Raw genomic sequence first — 14,982 nt, forward strand, 5'->3', positions numbered from 1 at the left:
TTTATCTTAAAAATGGGTACAATCCATGGCCCTGGGGCCATCACAAGCTCTCACCTGGGACAAGCACGTGGCTGCCTCCCAGCCTGTTTTGTCCTTGAAAGGTACTTCCTACCTTGAAAGTAAGTCCCACTTCAGGGCCCCTGCCCAGGCTGTTTGTTCTCTTTGTGGGTGTCCCCTTCCTGTGGTCACCTGCTGACTCCTGGTGCCCTGTGGGTCCTGGGATGGCAGTCGCCCAGGGCAGACGGTCAGCGCCTTTCCTACAGCGACCCTGATGCCCTTATCAGGGAAATACTAGCACATGGAAGGAGGAGCCTGGTAGGCTGCAGTCCATGGGGTCGCACAGAGTCGGACATGACTGAAGCGACTTAGCAGCAGCAGCAGCGGACTCAGGGTGAGCATGCGCCCCGCCCCGCCCCCAGAAGGAACGCTGAGCCTGCAGCGCCACCCAGGGGCACCTGGAATAGCTGCACCAATGTGGAGCAGGTCATGCTCTGCTGGTAGTGGCCCCTGGTAGTGGCCGAGGGCATTGCGCCCTCAACGTCTGCAAACGGGTAGTTGCCTAGGAATAACTTGTTTAAAGGACCAAGTGACTTTGGGTTCCAGAATCATTGCGGACAGTGACTGCAGCCACGAAATTTAAAGATGCTTGCTCTTTGGAAGAAAAGCTATGACAAACCTAGATGTGTTAAAAAGCATAGGCATCACCTTGCTGACAAAAGTCCATAGTCGAAGCTATGGTTTTTCCAGTAGTCATGTATGCATGTGAGAGTTGGAACATAAAGAAAGCTGAGTGCCAAAGAAATGATGCTTTCGAACTGTGGTGCTGGAGAAGACTCTTGAGAGTCCCTTGGACTGCAAGGAGGTCAAACCAGTAGATCCTGAAGGAAATCAGTCCTGAATATTCATTGGAAGGTCTGATGCTGAAGCTGAAGCTCCCGTACTTTGGTCACCTGATTCGAAGAGCCAACTCATTGGAAAAGACCCTGATGCTGGGAAAGATTAAGGGCAGAAGGTGATGGGGGGATAGAGGATGAAATGGTTGGATGGCATCATCGACTGAATGGATGTGATTTGGGAAACCTGATGTGTTCATGGGGGTTGCCAAGAGTCAGACACAACTTAGTGACTGAACAAACAACAAAATGACCACTGGGGAAGCCCCCTGGCCTGTTAGCCATCCCATTGCCTACTGCCTGGAATCCTTCACTGGTGGGTCATCTTTGCCCTTGTTCCTCCCTGTCCCTTATGCTAGAATCCCTGGGGCCAAGTCATCCACCCATCTCCCTGGCTGAGTTCCCCCTTCTGTCTATAGATTTCTTTTGTAGTCTCAGGGCCTGGGCCCGGTCTGTGCAAAGAAGGAGGGAAGGGCCTTGGTAGAGCCACTAAGAAAAGCAGTGTCCCTGCTTTATGATGTGCACAGTCTTGGGCCCAGAAGAAAAGCAAAAGTCTTTAGGGAAGCCTTGTTCATTTGCCCCTTCAATCGGCCAGCATTTATTTACTTGGCGTCTTCCATGAGATGGCCTGGGCAGATTGGGAAGATGGAAATTCACAAGAACCAGCCCATGCCTATAATGTTGGGAGTGGCTGGTAGGTCACATGCCCAAGCAGAGGGCAATAGAGACATGGTCTTTTAAGTCCTGGTACGCTAGGCGTTCACTTGTTGTGTTTATGATGGGCTAGTTCCGGTCCTGGGGCCCACCAGGCCCTGGTTCCTTCACAGATGGGTGTAGGTACCCCACTGGATCCATAGCTAATCTTTTCCACTTCAGACTTGGACCAGGGGGCTCCTTGAGAAGCTGTGTCCAGAGGGGCACACCTCTCCAGGGATGGCACAGCTGGGACAATTGAATTTTGATTGCCCCAAGGCTCTGTATCATGAGCAGTGGCCTGTCACTCCGGGGCAGTCTGTGCCCAGTCCAGGTGGCTGCCACCTTTGCCCTGCCCCGCCTGGCTCACCAAAGGCCTCCTCTTGGCTCCCAGTGAGCCAAGAAGGTCTGAGTGTCCCTTCCCATTGGAAGCCTGAGAACTTGCCAGGCCAGTGACCACCGCTGGGGCTCTAGGTCCACAACCAGCCTGGACTGCCCTGCCAGGCCCTCCTCTGGGCGTTTCCACACCACCCGCAAAGCTGATACATTTTTATCAGGGTGGACAGCTTGCCATGGTGAGCTCTTATCCCCTCTGCAGGGACTAACTCCCCTCGTCTCCACCCACTCCACCCAGCCCCTCGCTCCTCTGGGGAGCCGTCTGACACTGATGTGGGGCAGGAAGAGCCCAGGCTCTGGGAAATGGCCCTTCCCTTGTGGGGCGCCCCCTGGGGAAGGGGAGGGCCAGGCGGGGTGAGGGCCTGGAATTCAGCTGCCCAGTCCTTTCCTCTGGCTTCAGCTTCCTCCCCTGTGAATCGAGGTTTGTGTCTGTAACCACTGGGGGGGCTATGAGTTTGGCAAAGGGTGGGGATCAGAAGCCCATGATTCCATGCTGGGCAAGAGCCTCAGCAGAGTATGGGGAAGGAGGGGCAGTTAGGCAGAGAGCAGGAATGAGTCTCCCCAGTCCCTGGCCCCAAGGGTGGAGAAGGTTGGGAGTGTGGGGGATTAAGTCACAGAAGATCCACCTGGGCCAGGATTTACCTGATGCCCTCAGAGTGGCAGCAGAATCCTTCCCACCACTCTCCCCCTGCTGGGATCCTGGTTGTCACTGGTGATGGACGCTGCACTTACAGCTGGCTGGGTGTGTGTGTGTCTATTACTGTACCATCCTGAGAGTCAGAGTGCTGGGCCTAGCCTAGGTAGGAGACAGAAGACAGGCACAGGTAAGGGGGACGGAATGTATGTTCCCCAAGGCCTCCCAGACTCCAGGGCCTCTAATGGGTGTCAGGGCAGGGCAAGGCCAAAGGCTCACAGGTTGTTGAGAGATGACGTGTGCCCACTGGGGAATCACACACATGCTAGCCGGACCAGCTGGGTGTCCCTGCCAGCTACACTGAGGTCACAAGTGAAGCGGCAGAGAGGACAGGGGTCTACTCTCGAGCCTTCCCCCACCCTGCTGGGAGCAGATGCAAGGCCAGGTGGGAGCTCCTGAGGTCCTGGCTCCCCGAAACCTCTTGGCACTTCTTTGGCACTCCCAGCTTGACCTGCCAAGCTGAGCCAGCCCAGAGGGGAGGCCATAGAGAGCAGTGCAGGGGCCACGAGGAGGCTCACTGCCCTGGCACGTTCCCTGGGGCTCTTCCCAGGCTTGGGGGACCCAGTGAGCCCCTGCATGGGCACAGGCGCCACAAGACACCTGGTCCCCAGGGCTCCCTCAGCCCCTTCTGAGACTCTTCCCCTAGGGCTCGGGACACTGACCAGAGAGGGGCAGGGCCGAGGTTGGCAGAAGCGAGTGACCCGGGGCCTGCGGGTGGCCCCTCAGGAGGAGGGGGATGGCGAATGAGGATGTCAGGAAGGTGGCCTGTGCCCCCCAGAGACCTTTGGAAAGCCTCAGTCCACAGAGTCCCCAGAAAGAGGAAGGAGGGCTCACTAATCTGAGCCATTTGCCCAAAACTCCTGGCCTGATGTGCACTTTAGGGAAGGAGAAAGGAAGTTCTCCTTGAGCAAAGGTGTGGGGGTGGGGTGGGGGGATGGACAGAGGAAAGTGCTCCCAGCGCAAAGCAGACCCCCTTCTCCATACTCCATTGACACCCCACCCAGCATCAGCGAACGGGAAGTGGAGGAGAATCAGGCTGGCGCTGAACAAGGAAGTGAGAATAAAATCATTTATTTCCAAAAGTGTAGAGGTGGGGAAGCAACATGATAAAAATTAAGGTCAGTTCCCTATGGATCCAGTCTGCCTCAGGGGAGGGACAGTGGCTCTTTGGGCGGCCAGTTCTCAGTGGGAGGGCTTCAGGCAGTCTGATCCCTTGTTGCCATGGCAACCCTCAGGTCCATCACCAGTCAGAGCTGGTCCCTCCTGCCCCGCCCTCCCCTGGAGCTATCTACGGGTTAGTGGGTTAATTTCCAGATGCAGCAGCTCTGGATACTCCCAGTGGCCGCCAGGTTCCCCACCCTCTCACTTTCCTCTCCCCTCAGCTGTCTGGCCTTCGGCCCCAACCCCTCTTTGTCCCATTGGGTACCCCCACCCCCACCAAGTCCCTGGCTTCTCTGGGTTACCCTCCTCGGGGACTCTTTCCCTCTGTCTCCTGACAGTCAGGGCCATGGAGGCCTCAGTGAGTGAGCCCAGCTCAGCCCACTGTGGGGCCTGGGGAGGCTGCAGAGGGCCTGGGGGTGGGAACAGGCAGATCTTCCCAAGGCCCAGTCCCACCGCCACCCCCGGCAGAATGCATCCTGTAGCAAAAGGTTAAAAAACAAGTAAAAGACACAAGAGCTTGATAGACCGGGAAAGAGCGTGTCCACGCAGGCAGCCCCAACGTGGGGAGGGGCTGTGATGAGCTGCTGGGCTCCAGTGCCCACTCGCAGCCTGGAGGGCCTAAGTCCGCACCAGCCAGGTGGCCAGGGACTGGCTGGCACTGCCTGGCAGTAACAGAGCACTCTGGGGGGGCAGTCCGACTGCTCCAGAATCTTGGGTCTCCCAACCAGAACAAACATCTGAGCCTACAGGCCGGCTCACCCCTGACCTGGCCATTGCTTCTGCTGAGCTCTTCTGTGGCCCTGCCCCCCTGGACCAGAGGTCACAGGCTCTGGACTTGGGTGGCGGCGGGATGGAACTGCTCAAGCCCTGGGTCGGAGGGCTCCGGTGGGGCCAGGACATTTCCCTTGGCCCGGAGGCCTGAGCTGGCTGCAACGCGGGTGAAGGGAGCCTGGTGTCAGGGCCAGCGCCCTGGACATCTGAAGAGAAAGTGGGGCCTGCGAGGGCGCCCCCAGTACCGACCCGGCGGTGGGAGGGAGACCCAGGGAATCCAGCACATCATCACTCCACAGAAGGGCAGAGGATTGGCGGCTGTCCGAGGTGGTGGGGCCAGCCTGCAGGCTCAGGGAGCCGTCCCACCTGCCGGCTGGGACCCAGCCCTGCGGTGCGGACCTCAAGAGCAGGGAGAAAAGAGGGTGGTATGAAGCCTGGAGGCCAGGCTGCAGGGGCTCCCAGGCCGCACCTGTGTGTGTCTGGTCTGGCTTCAGGACAGAGGGTGGAGGCGGGGCGGGACCCAGGAGGGAGGGTGTCGGAGGGAGGCGTGAATGCCTCGAAACCAGACAGCAAGAGAGGAAAGACCGAGCCTCAAGTCTGTGGGCCGTGCACCACAGCCTCCTGACGCCCCTCTGAGCAGAACCCCGCCCTCCCCTTCGGCTGCCACCCCCACCTGCTCCCCACCACCGTCCCCGTGGGTGCCCCAAGGGCTGCAGCTTCATTTGTGGAGGTAGGCGTCCAGCCACAGCTGCCCAGACTTCCTCAGGGACCTGGGAAGAGGAGGAAATGGATGGTCAGGGAGCAGGTCGACGGGGCCGAGGGGCCAGGGAGCCGCAGAGAGTCGGGGTCTGCGGGCCTGGGGGCCTCCTCTCAGCTCTCCATCAGCAGCCCAGGGACCCCGGGAGGGACCTTGTCCAACCCAGACAGAGGCCAGGCAATCCCTAGTGACAGAGGGGCCAGGTGGGGGCACCCGTGCCAGCAGGGCCCCTCTGGTCTCCACCTCGGGCGGTCCCATGACCAAGTGCCTCCCAGTCCCCTCCCTGTCCCCCAGGGACCTGGGGGGTCCCCGACCCCCATGCCCACCCCTCCTTACCCGATGATGTCTTGCAGGGCCCGGAGCAGCGGCTTCTCCTGGTACTCAATGCCGTGCTTGGCGCACAGGGACCTCACCAGGGGGGCGATCTTGTGCAGGTTGTGCCGGGGCATGGTGGGGAAAAGGCTGGGGAGTGCACGGGGGCGGGCGTGAGGGCTGGCCCACTGCCTCCACTGCCCAATTGGAGGCTGGCCGGGCCCGGGAGACCCTGTCCGCCTCTCCCTGCGTGCCCGCGGGGCAGCTGGCCTGCAGCAGTAAAGGGCTGGGCCTCGGGCTCCTTATCAATAAAGGGACCAGTTGCCCGCCCTGCCAGGCTCACGGGATCCAGGAGGATGCCAGGCCCCATGTGCAGGGGTGGGCGCCTCTGTGATCACGTGGCCTGGGGAACAAGAACCCAGGCCTCAAGGGGGCTGGCGGGCGGTGGCGGGGGTGGGAAATACAGTCTAGGGTCGTTGGGGGAAAGACAGAGAGAAGGAGCCCCCACCTGCTGCCCTCTGCCAGGTGAGGCTGGTGGCAACTTGCCTCCACTGTATGCCCTCCACCCACCCCCACTCCATGCCCACGCCTGTGCTCACTGGTGCTCGATCTGGAAGTTGAGGTGCCCACTGAACCAGTCATTGAAGAAGGACTGCTCCACATTGCAGGTGGCTGCCAGCTGTTGGGGAGAAGTGGGGTGAGTGGCTGGAAGCAGAAGCACAAAGGGACCCCTCTCCCTTCTGTAAGGCCCAGCCTTCCCTGGGTCTCACTGCCCTGCCCCGATTTCCCACTGGTCCCTCCAGAAGGTCCCAGCCACTCTCTCCTGCCCGGCCCTGGCCCTCCCAGTGGAAGGACACTGGCAGCCCCAGGGAAGGGCAGGACAGTGCAGGGCCTACTGGGCAGCCACGCTCCTGGGGACGTGGACCTGGGCTCCGTGGGGCCCCCCGGCAGCCAGCGCTGGCTGCCCTCACCTGGCTGCTGAACCAGTCGCGGTAGGGCTCTCGGTCAATCTCCATGACGATGTGATTCATCTGTGTGACCCACACAAACCAGTGGCTCTCCAGGAACCTGGAAGGGAGCTCGGCTCAGTGTGCAGCCTGGTGGCTCAGTCTCCACGGGGTCCGGGGAATCGGTGGGAACCGAGTGTCTCTCCCAACCGCAAACGGGGCAAGTGGAGAGGGTTGAGTGAAGCCCCTTGATGAGGGGCCCGGGCAGAAAGTGGGACCTCTGAGGCTTTCCTCGGTGGACGGGGGCCTCACATCAAACCCCCATCAGCACCAGTGCTTGGGGGCCAAGGGGCTAGTAGCCAGCAAAACTCAGGCACCTGATGAAGTTGAGGAAAAGGATGGATCCCAGAACACCATAGAAAGGGATGTAGGTGATGAAGAAACGGGTGTAGTAGCTGATGGCCCAGGCCAAGTCCTGTGGAGAGAAACACAGTTAGACGTGGGAGTGTCTTGCCCTCCTGGGCATGTGGTCCCAACCACAGGTGTGTACACAGCAAGCCCAGCTCACTGCTGAGTGAAGAAACCCTACGGGCCTCCAGGAAGCTGCATACTGGGTCCAGCTAAGGATCCAAGGCCTGCCAGAGGAGGGTGTATACGACAGTCTTTGTGTCTAGGAGAAGGCTGAGCGGTTTTAGCAACGTGGAGGGGCTACAAGCTCTGCATCTAGGGAAATCCGCAGGGATGGGGACTAACATCCTAGTCCTGGGGATTCTGGAGGTGTACTACAATGTGCACACACCCTCGACACCCACAGGCTCACAAACTGCTCGTCGGCACCTGGGGGTCCTCACTCCAGCACGACAAAGGCCAGGGACGCCATCCAGCACCCACCTCAGGACCCTCCCAGCAGCCTGACAGTGCTGGCCCTCTTCCCACACCCGCGTCTCCTCCCAGCCCCTCTTCCATTCTGCTCTCTCTTCCTGGGCAAGCACCCTGCCTCCCCCAGCAGCCTCCACGGCTCTGCAACCATGGCAACCGGAGTGAACTGTCTTAGCTCCAAGCCCACTCTGTCTGCCCCTGCTAAGCCCTCCCATTCCACCCAGAGTAGCCACAGGGACTGGCGACCACTCTGCCCAGCCACCCTGCCCCAGCTTGTTTCCACCTCAAGGCCTTTGCACTGACTATTTCCACCCTCATCACTTCTCCCCACTCGGCAGGGTAGCGATGAGAGCACAGGCTCCTCCCTGTTCTCTGTATGTGCTAAGTCTCCAATTGTGTCCAGCTCTTTGCAACCCTATAGATTGAATAGCCCACCAGGCTCCTCTGTCCATAGGATTCTTCAGACAAGAATACTGGCGTGGGTTGCCACGCCCTCCTCCAGGGGATCTTGAGGACCCCGGGATTGAACCCATGTCTGTCTCCTGCATTCTTTACCACTAGTGCCCCTTGTGGCTATTCTGTGTCGCTTGTAAGTAACTTTCTGAGCTGTGCCTCTGATCCTCCGTCTTCAGTATGGGAAAAGACTATCCCCCGAGGTTCTACAGCCTGAAGCTGTGGCAACAATAAGCAGAGCTTGCAAGTCCGAGCTCTAACGACTCCACTCTGGTCTCGGCACCAGTTTGCTGCCATGGAGACCTTCCGACATGCAAGCTGGATCACGCCACTGCCATCTGCAAAGCCATCACAAGCCTCCTGCCCCGCTGGGGGATAAAAGACAAAATCCAGCCTCCCAGTAGGATGCACGGGTCCCTCACATGCCTGTCCACCGTCCTGGCCTTGCCTGCAGCCTGTCACGTCTCCCATGGCCCAGGCGTGCCATGCTGTCTGTGTCTAGCTGGATCTGCCCAGAGGCTCCTCCTCCCCTTATCTGCTCAGCAAACTCATCCTTCATAGGAGCTCTGTTTGGTTCATCTCCACAAGCATTCTTCCCTGTGTCAGGGGCTGAGTTAGGTGCTGGAGGCAAACCGAAGTGCTTGAGAACCCCTTGTCTGGAAGGACAGACTTTAGCCGGAGATCCCTTCCATAGCATACGGAAGGGGACACACAGTTACAAGGATGATGGCAGCGTGGCATAAGGTCCCAACCCCGTCCTGATTTAGAAAGACCCCCATCAGGAGGTGGTGCCCGAGCCGGGCTGGGATACAGTGAAGGTTGGCCAAGCAAAGAACAGTAGGATGGATGTTTGCAGAAATGACAATGCGAAGAGAAGTCCGGAGAGGTGAGCAGGGAGGGGCTGTGTTTACATGTAGATTATATGCTCCATGTACTCCAGCCCAAGCGCTCCAGATGGGGGCAAGAGACGATGGCCAGGTCACATCCGCCTGGGGGAGACTGGCCTCTATTTTGGTGGCAAGGAAGAAGACCCACTGTGCTTTAAATGACAAGAATGTGGTTCCATTTGAATCATAAAAATAGGTCCCTGCCGACTGAAGGTGAGAAGATTCTGTTATTCCAGGAGCTCAGGGACGAAATGAGGGAGGCCCAAACCAGGACCCCCGGCCCTGCCGAGGGGGCAACAGTCTCTAGGACTCTAGGAGGCAGGGGCAGTTCTGTGCAGAGACTGCTTGGTCATGGTGAACCCAGGCTGGTCCCCGGTGTTGGTGTCATCGGCTGGGGAGGAAAGGAGTGGGAAGAGTGGCTGGGAAGGGGTCTGAAGGGCCAGCAGTGGGCGGAGGGCAAGTCCTCAGGACGGAGGTGGTCTTTAAGGATACATGTGCGACTAACAAGTCGCTCAGTCATGTCCAACTCTTTTCGACTCCATGGACTATAGCCCGCCAGGCTCCTCTGTCCATGGGATTCTCCAGGCAAGAATATTGGAGTGGGTTGCCATTCCCTTCTCCAGGGGATCTTCCCGACTCAGGGATCGAACCTGAGTTTCCTGCAGGGCAAGCAGATCCTTTACCATCTGAGCCACCAGGGGAGCCATTAAGGGGGTGGGGGAAGCCAATATTTTATTCTGTTTCTACTTTTCATCACATTCATTTTATTTCCTTTTCTGCGTGTACGAGTGCAGTGGTATGTACACATATATTAATGGAGGTGTGTGCTTATTAACTGTGGTGCGAAATGATACATGACCATGGGCCACTGGGGTCAGGGGTGAAGGGATAAAGGAGGTGCAGGGAGACAGAGGTGGAGGAGAACCAGTAGAGGCTGGACTTGGAAGCTGACAGGGAGAATTTCAAGGAGTGGATACTGGGATCAGATGCAACGGACCTCCAGGAAGTTGAGGCCTGGGGGCAGCCCCAGGATGTAGCCACTGGCACTGCTGGTTGGCCTTTGGAGCTGGACAGTTCTCAGCAGTGCGGGGGGTGGGGATTGGGGGAGCTGTCCCGGGCATGGCATGGTGCCCACTAGGGGCCAGGTACCCTCCATCCCCCCTGAATTGTGACAGTCAAAAATGTCTCCCTGGACTTCCCTGGCAGCTTAAGTGGTTAAGACTTTGTGCTTCCAATGGCAGCCGGCCCGGGTTCGATCCCTAATCAGGGAACTAAGATCCTGCATGCTGTGAGGTGCGGCCAAAAAAATCCCCAAATTCTCCCCGATGCTGCCAGTGGCTCAACAGAACTGCTCCCACTGAGGACCACCACCCCAGGTCACAGCTGCACTTGGCACCTAAGCTCACAGTTACCGTGAATCAGAAAACCACAGCACGGGGCAGGCCTCTGCCACGCGGGCCTCTGAGGGGTGCACTTTCGCCTGGCGCTAAGCCTGGTTACAGTCAGCTACTGTTGTGCACTAGAAGCCCAAGCTTGAACCCTACTCCCTGGCAAGAGAGCCCTGCCTCAGGGGCCTGATCAAATGTCCCTGGCTGGGCCACCTTAGCCAGTTCAGGTATAAAGTCTGATTCCCTTTCCCACTGTGCCTATTTCATGCTTTGTCCTTCAGGGAACACACACAGTGGAAATTTTAAAAAAAGAGATTAAATATTCATGTCAGGTGTCTGCCATGAAAGCAGATTAGTGTCCTGAGCAGCGCTGTTCTCTTCCACTATGACTCCTCCCAGGGCTCAACAGTCACCACAGGGGCAGGAGAGCTAGAGCTGGGCTCCAAGTCCCACCTCCTCACTGACCCAGAAACTCCTTCCCTCCGGCCTGGATGCGCCTTAATGGCAAGACAGGGCTTCCCTGATTGCTCAACTGGTAAAGAATCCACCTGCAATGCAGGAAACCCCAGGTCAATTTCTGGGTCAGGAAGATCCGCTGGAGAAGGGATAGGCTACCCACTCCAGTATTCTTGGGCTTCTCTTGTGGCTCAGCTGGTAAAGAATCCGCCTGCAATGCGGGAGACCTGGGTTTGATCCCTGGGTTGGAAAGATGCCTTGGAGAAGGGAAAGGCTACCCACTCCAGTATTTTGGCCTGGAGAATTCCATGGACTGTATAGTCCATGGGGCTGCAAAAAGTCGGACACGACTGAATGACTTTCACCGTGGGTGGCAGTGCCTAACTGTCCCTGGAGCACAGCGGGTACTGATAAAAAGCATGCCCTACAAGCGTGTAGTACAGGTTTCACCAGCACAGGGCTGGCAGGGACTTCCAAATCCCTCCTCTTCCCCAAACAACCCCAACCTGCTCCCGAGTTCCAGGCTGGCCCTCTTAGCAGAATCAACAGGCACCTCTGCCAATAACACCAAGGGAAGCATGTAAGACAAAGTACTTTGAAGTCCTTCAATTGCTATACAAACACGAGGGCCTGTTACTGAGAGAGAAGTGTCTAGGGTGTGGGAGTGGGGTGAGTCCAGGCGGTGGCACTGGGAAGTTCTCGTGCCTGATCCACCCCTTGGTGTCATCTTGGGCAAGCCCCAAACTCTCAGAGTTTCACTATCTTCACTTATGAAACTAGGTTTTATAAAACAAAAAAAGACCAGCGATACCGACTAAGTGTCCGCTTCATCTGGAAGGCACGGGTCTTGTCCCTGTCCCTGTCCCACTCCCAGTCCCATTAAACCCTGTTCTGCCGAAAGCAGGTTCTGCCCAGGGCGACCACCTCCCCCAGGGCCTCCCATCACAGGCATATTGTCCTCTTCTGAGAACCACACCTGCATGTCTACATCAAGCCAAGGACCGTCCCTCTCCAGGGTCCCCTTCTCTCTCTGGAGTGATGGGCGGGATCGTGTCCCCTAAAATGACTCTTCATCCCCGGGACCTCACAGTGGGACCTTATTTGGAGACAGTGTGCTTGTAGATGTCATTAGTGAAGACGCAGTCATTAGGGAGGGCCCTGATCCATGACTGGTGTCCTAAGACAGAGGGGAAACCCGGAGGCAGAAACACCCATGGAGAAGATGTTGGCCATCCATGAGTCACAGACAGAGGCCAGCCCAAACCATTTCTCACAGCCCCCAGAAGGGCCAACCCTGCAGACTCCTTGATCTTGGACTCTAGTCTCCAGAGCTGTGAGACTATACGATCCTGTCGTTTAACAGAAGTGCCTGCGGCACGTTCTCACGCAGATTTAGCAAACTAAGTGCCAGGCTTCTCTCCATTTACCAACTGGAGAGCAGTGTGACCTGGTCCACTGGGTCTTAGGGGCCTCACGGGGACTCAGGAGGGTGATGGCTGGAGCCTTGGATGGGTGGACTGCATGTGACTCATCACTCAGCCTTCAGGAACTTTCTGAAGGGCTCTGCCAAGGCAGGGGCTCTCCCAGTGGACGCCCTGCGTGGCGGGATCATTCGGGCTGGGGTGCTATGGCTTCGCTGGCTCCTGCTGGCCTCAGAGCAAGTCCCTTCCTGAGAGTGACAAGGTAGTCACCCCGGGAGGAGATGCCCGGGGATGTGGGCCACCCCAGGGTCTAGTCGCCCTCCTCCCCACACTCCTGGGTCCCCTGGACTCACCACCCAGTCCTTGCGAACGATCATGGTCATGATGATCTGGTACTGGAAATACAAAGGGATGAGCAGCGGCGGCCCGACTGCAAGAGAGAGAGAGCGGAGGGGCTTGGAGCGGCCTGTCCCACCCGGCGGGGCTGGAAGATGGGGAGGAACCAGGGGGCAGAAGCCAGGATGTGGTGCCAGCTCTGTAGCTCCCCGGCAGAGGAGACTGGAACCCTGGCACCCTGAGAAGGGGGCTGGGAGTACCCGCTGGCACTGGAAGCCCGAGTGTGGCATCTGGGTGTCTGAGCCGGTGTCCCTTCTGTGTATCACGGGCCAGGATGGGTTTGTGGCTATTGTTGCTCTGACAGCTTTGGTGTCACTTTCTGGGTCTGGAAGGGTGTCAGGTGGGAGCGGGGATGGACGGCCACACAGGGGTGGGAAGGAGGTCGGGGTTGTGGGGCGCCCCGGCACTCACTCAGGAAGAAGTACTCATGCTGGTGGTTGTAAGGCAGGTATTTCAGCTTCTTCTTGCCGTACTGAGGAGAGAAGCAGAGACTGTGAGCCCCCAGCACCCCTCGGACCCCCCCTCCACCATGCTCTCCTCCACCTGCTCTGCAGTCCCTGTTCCTCCCGCCCAGGGAGGCTTTCTGTCCCTCTGCACCCTGGGCCCCTCTCGGCTCCCGGTTGCTCCGGCCAACACTTCCTCAGCCCTCACTGGGCGCACCAATCCCAAGCCGGCCTCTCAGCTCAGGCGCTCCTCTACGAGCTGGTGCTTCCAAAGCTGAAGCTCGGAGTCAAGTCACTGCCCACGGCCACACAAGAAGCGGGCTCTGAACCCAAGAAAGCGGAAGCAGAGCCCATGAGACAGGCAGCAAATCAATGTTTGTTGAATGAATGCACCACGGAACAAGGAACTGGGGTGGGGGGGTGGTGTGCAGAGGCACTCGGAGCTCCTTGGCCAGCTTGTACCCTTTTGGAGAGAGAAAAGCCCCTGGGGTCCCCTGAGGAGCTCCCTGGAGCCCTCAATGGCTGGGAGAACCCAGGTATGGGCTCGGGAAATTGTTACCAGTCACCAGGTCAAGCATCTAGTCCCTCAAGCCGCCTGCAGTTTCCAGGCTGAGACTTGACACTTGAGGTTCCAGGCCAGGGGGAGTCACCACACGCACTCTTCAGGACACACCTGGTCACCTGGTCTTACCCCGGGCACGCTGATGCCCAGGTATGCCAGTCAGGAGGGCTGAGAGGTCTGGCTGGGGTGTGGACATCCTCACTGTACAAAGCGAGTGTGAGCCAGGGTGGGAGTGGGGGTGGGGAGACCTATGGCCCCACAGGGTCCCTGCAAGCCCCTTAATTCCAAAGTCCAGCCCCCCGAGGACCAGCCCACCCTGCTCCTTGGGGAATGAGACCAAAAGATGCTGCTCACAGAGGAGGACCTGCTCTTGCCTGCAGTGCTGGGGGACTGCTCTGCCTCTCACCAGCTGAGACCCTGCACAGGTCACTTAGCCTGCCTGAGCCCTGCTTGGCATCCAAATCACTGATAGCTAAGAGGAGTCAATGAGAACACGGGCATGAATGCCAGGGGCTGACCCCTGGGACACGGCTCTTCACCTGCGCCCCGCCTCCCACCCCCAGTTCCAAAGGTTGGTGCTACCCTCATCGCATGATGTCCACTCCTGCTTATTGCAGCCAGGAGATCAAAGCATGTTACAGAGGGAGAAACCCTGGATGTCCTCTGGGCCAATGCTCCCGTTCTCCAGGTGAGAACACAGAGATGGAGTAAGCGCCAGCATCACAGGGAGGGCCCATGGGTGAGAAGCCCTGGGTGACAGCAGAGCCAAGTCTGTCCCCAGGGCATTCATCTTGGCACCAGTGACCACGGGGCTGGCATGCCACCGAAGCACCATCAGAATCTATCTGTTTGGTCCATGTGGCCTGTGCCTTGGCAGGGGTCTCACCCAATCCCCAGAATGCACAAATCCTGCATGAAGGCTGTCATTAAGACTGAGGCTGGTGGTCCAGTGGTTATGAATCCACCTGCCAATGCAGGGGATGTGGGTTCAATCCCTGGTCGGGGAACTAAGATCCCACATGCATCAGGGCAATTAAGCCCATGTGCCATAACTACTGAAGCCCATGTGCCTAGAGTCTTCGAGCAGCAACAAGAGAAGTCACCGGAATGAGAAGCCCTTGCACCCCAAACAGAGAGTAGCCCCTGCTCACCACAACTAGAGAAAGCCCGTGCACAGCAACGAAGACCCAGCCCCGCCAAATATAAATAAACAAAATTTAAAAGCTTCAGCCTACTGATTATCATTCGGGAGGAGTCAGCCTTTGGACAGGAGTCTGCCCTCTGCACCCCACCCCCTAGGCTGCCAGCCTCTGAAATAAAGGGAACTTTTCTTTCTACCAATCTTGCCTCTCATATATATTAAAAAAAAAAAGATTGAGGCAGGGCTTGGAGAGATCCCAGTCAGGGCACCCCAGACACAGTCCTGGACAACGTTGCAGGGGAGGGAGGGATTAGAGGCACCCCCCTAAGTGA

The 14,982-nt window shown here is 58.1% G+C and overlaps 1 protein-coding gene across 4 annotated transcripts in view; it reads right to left on the minus strand.

The window, feature by feature from the left end:
* Positions 1-3,731: 3,731 nt before the first annotated feature.
* The window catches only part of FADS2 (fatty acid desaturase 2), a 129,840-nt gene continuing 118,589 nt past the window's right edge, over positions 3,732-14,982 (minus strand). For all 4 annotated transcript variants that reach the window (XM_086383547.1, XM_086383546.1, XM_086383545.1 and 1 more), the window contains 7 exons: positions 12,916-12,976; positions 12,462-12,538; positions 7,002-7,099; positions 6,649-6,745; positions 6,277-6,356; positions 5,702-5,827; positions 3,732-5,378 (listed from right to left, as the gene is read on the minus strand). In XM_086383547.1, coding sequence (XP_086239673.1) covers positions 5,327-5,378; positions 5,702-5,827; positions 6,277-6,356; positions 6,649-6,745; positions 7,002-7,099; positions 12,462-12,538; positions 12,916-12,976 — 591 coding nt within the window. In that variant the 3' untranslated portion in view covers positions 3,732-5,326. The remainder of the gene's footprint in view (positions 5,379-5,701; positions 5,828-6,276; positions 6,357-6,648; positions 6,746-7,001; positions 7,100-12,461; positions 12,539-12,915; positions 12,977-14,982) is intronic.

The sequence above is a fragment of the Bos grunniens genome, chromosome 29 (assembly GCF_055505025.1).
Source record: "Bos grunniens cultivar Pamir isolate PY7600 chromosome 29, Bosgru_T2T1.0, whole genome shotgun sequence".
NCBI classification, from domain to species: Eukaryota; Metazoa; Chordata; class Mammalia; order Artiodactyla; family Bovidae; genus Bos; species Bos grunniens.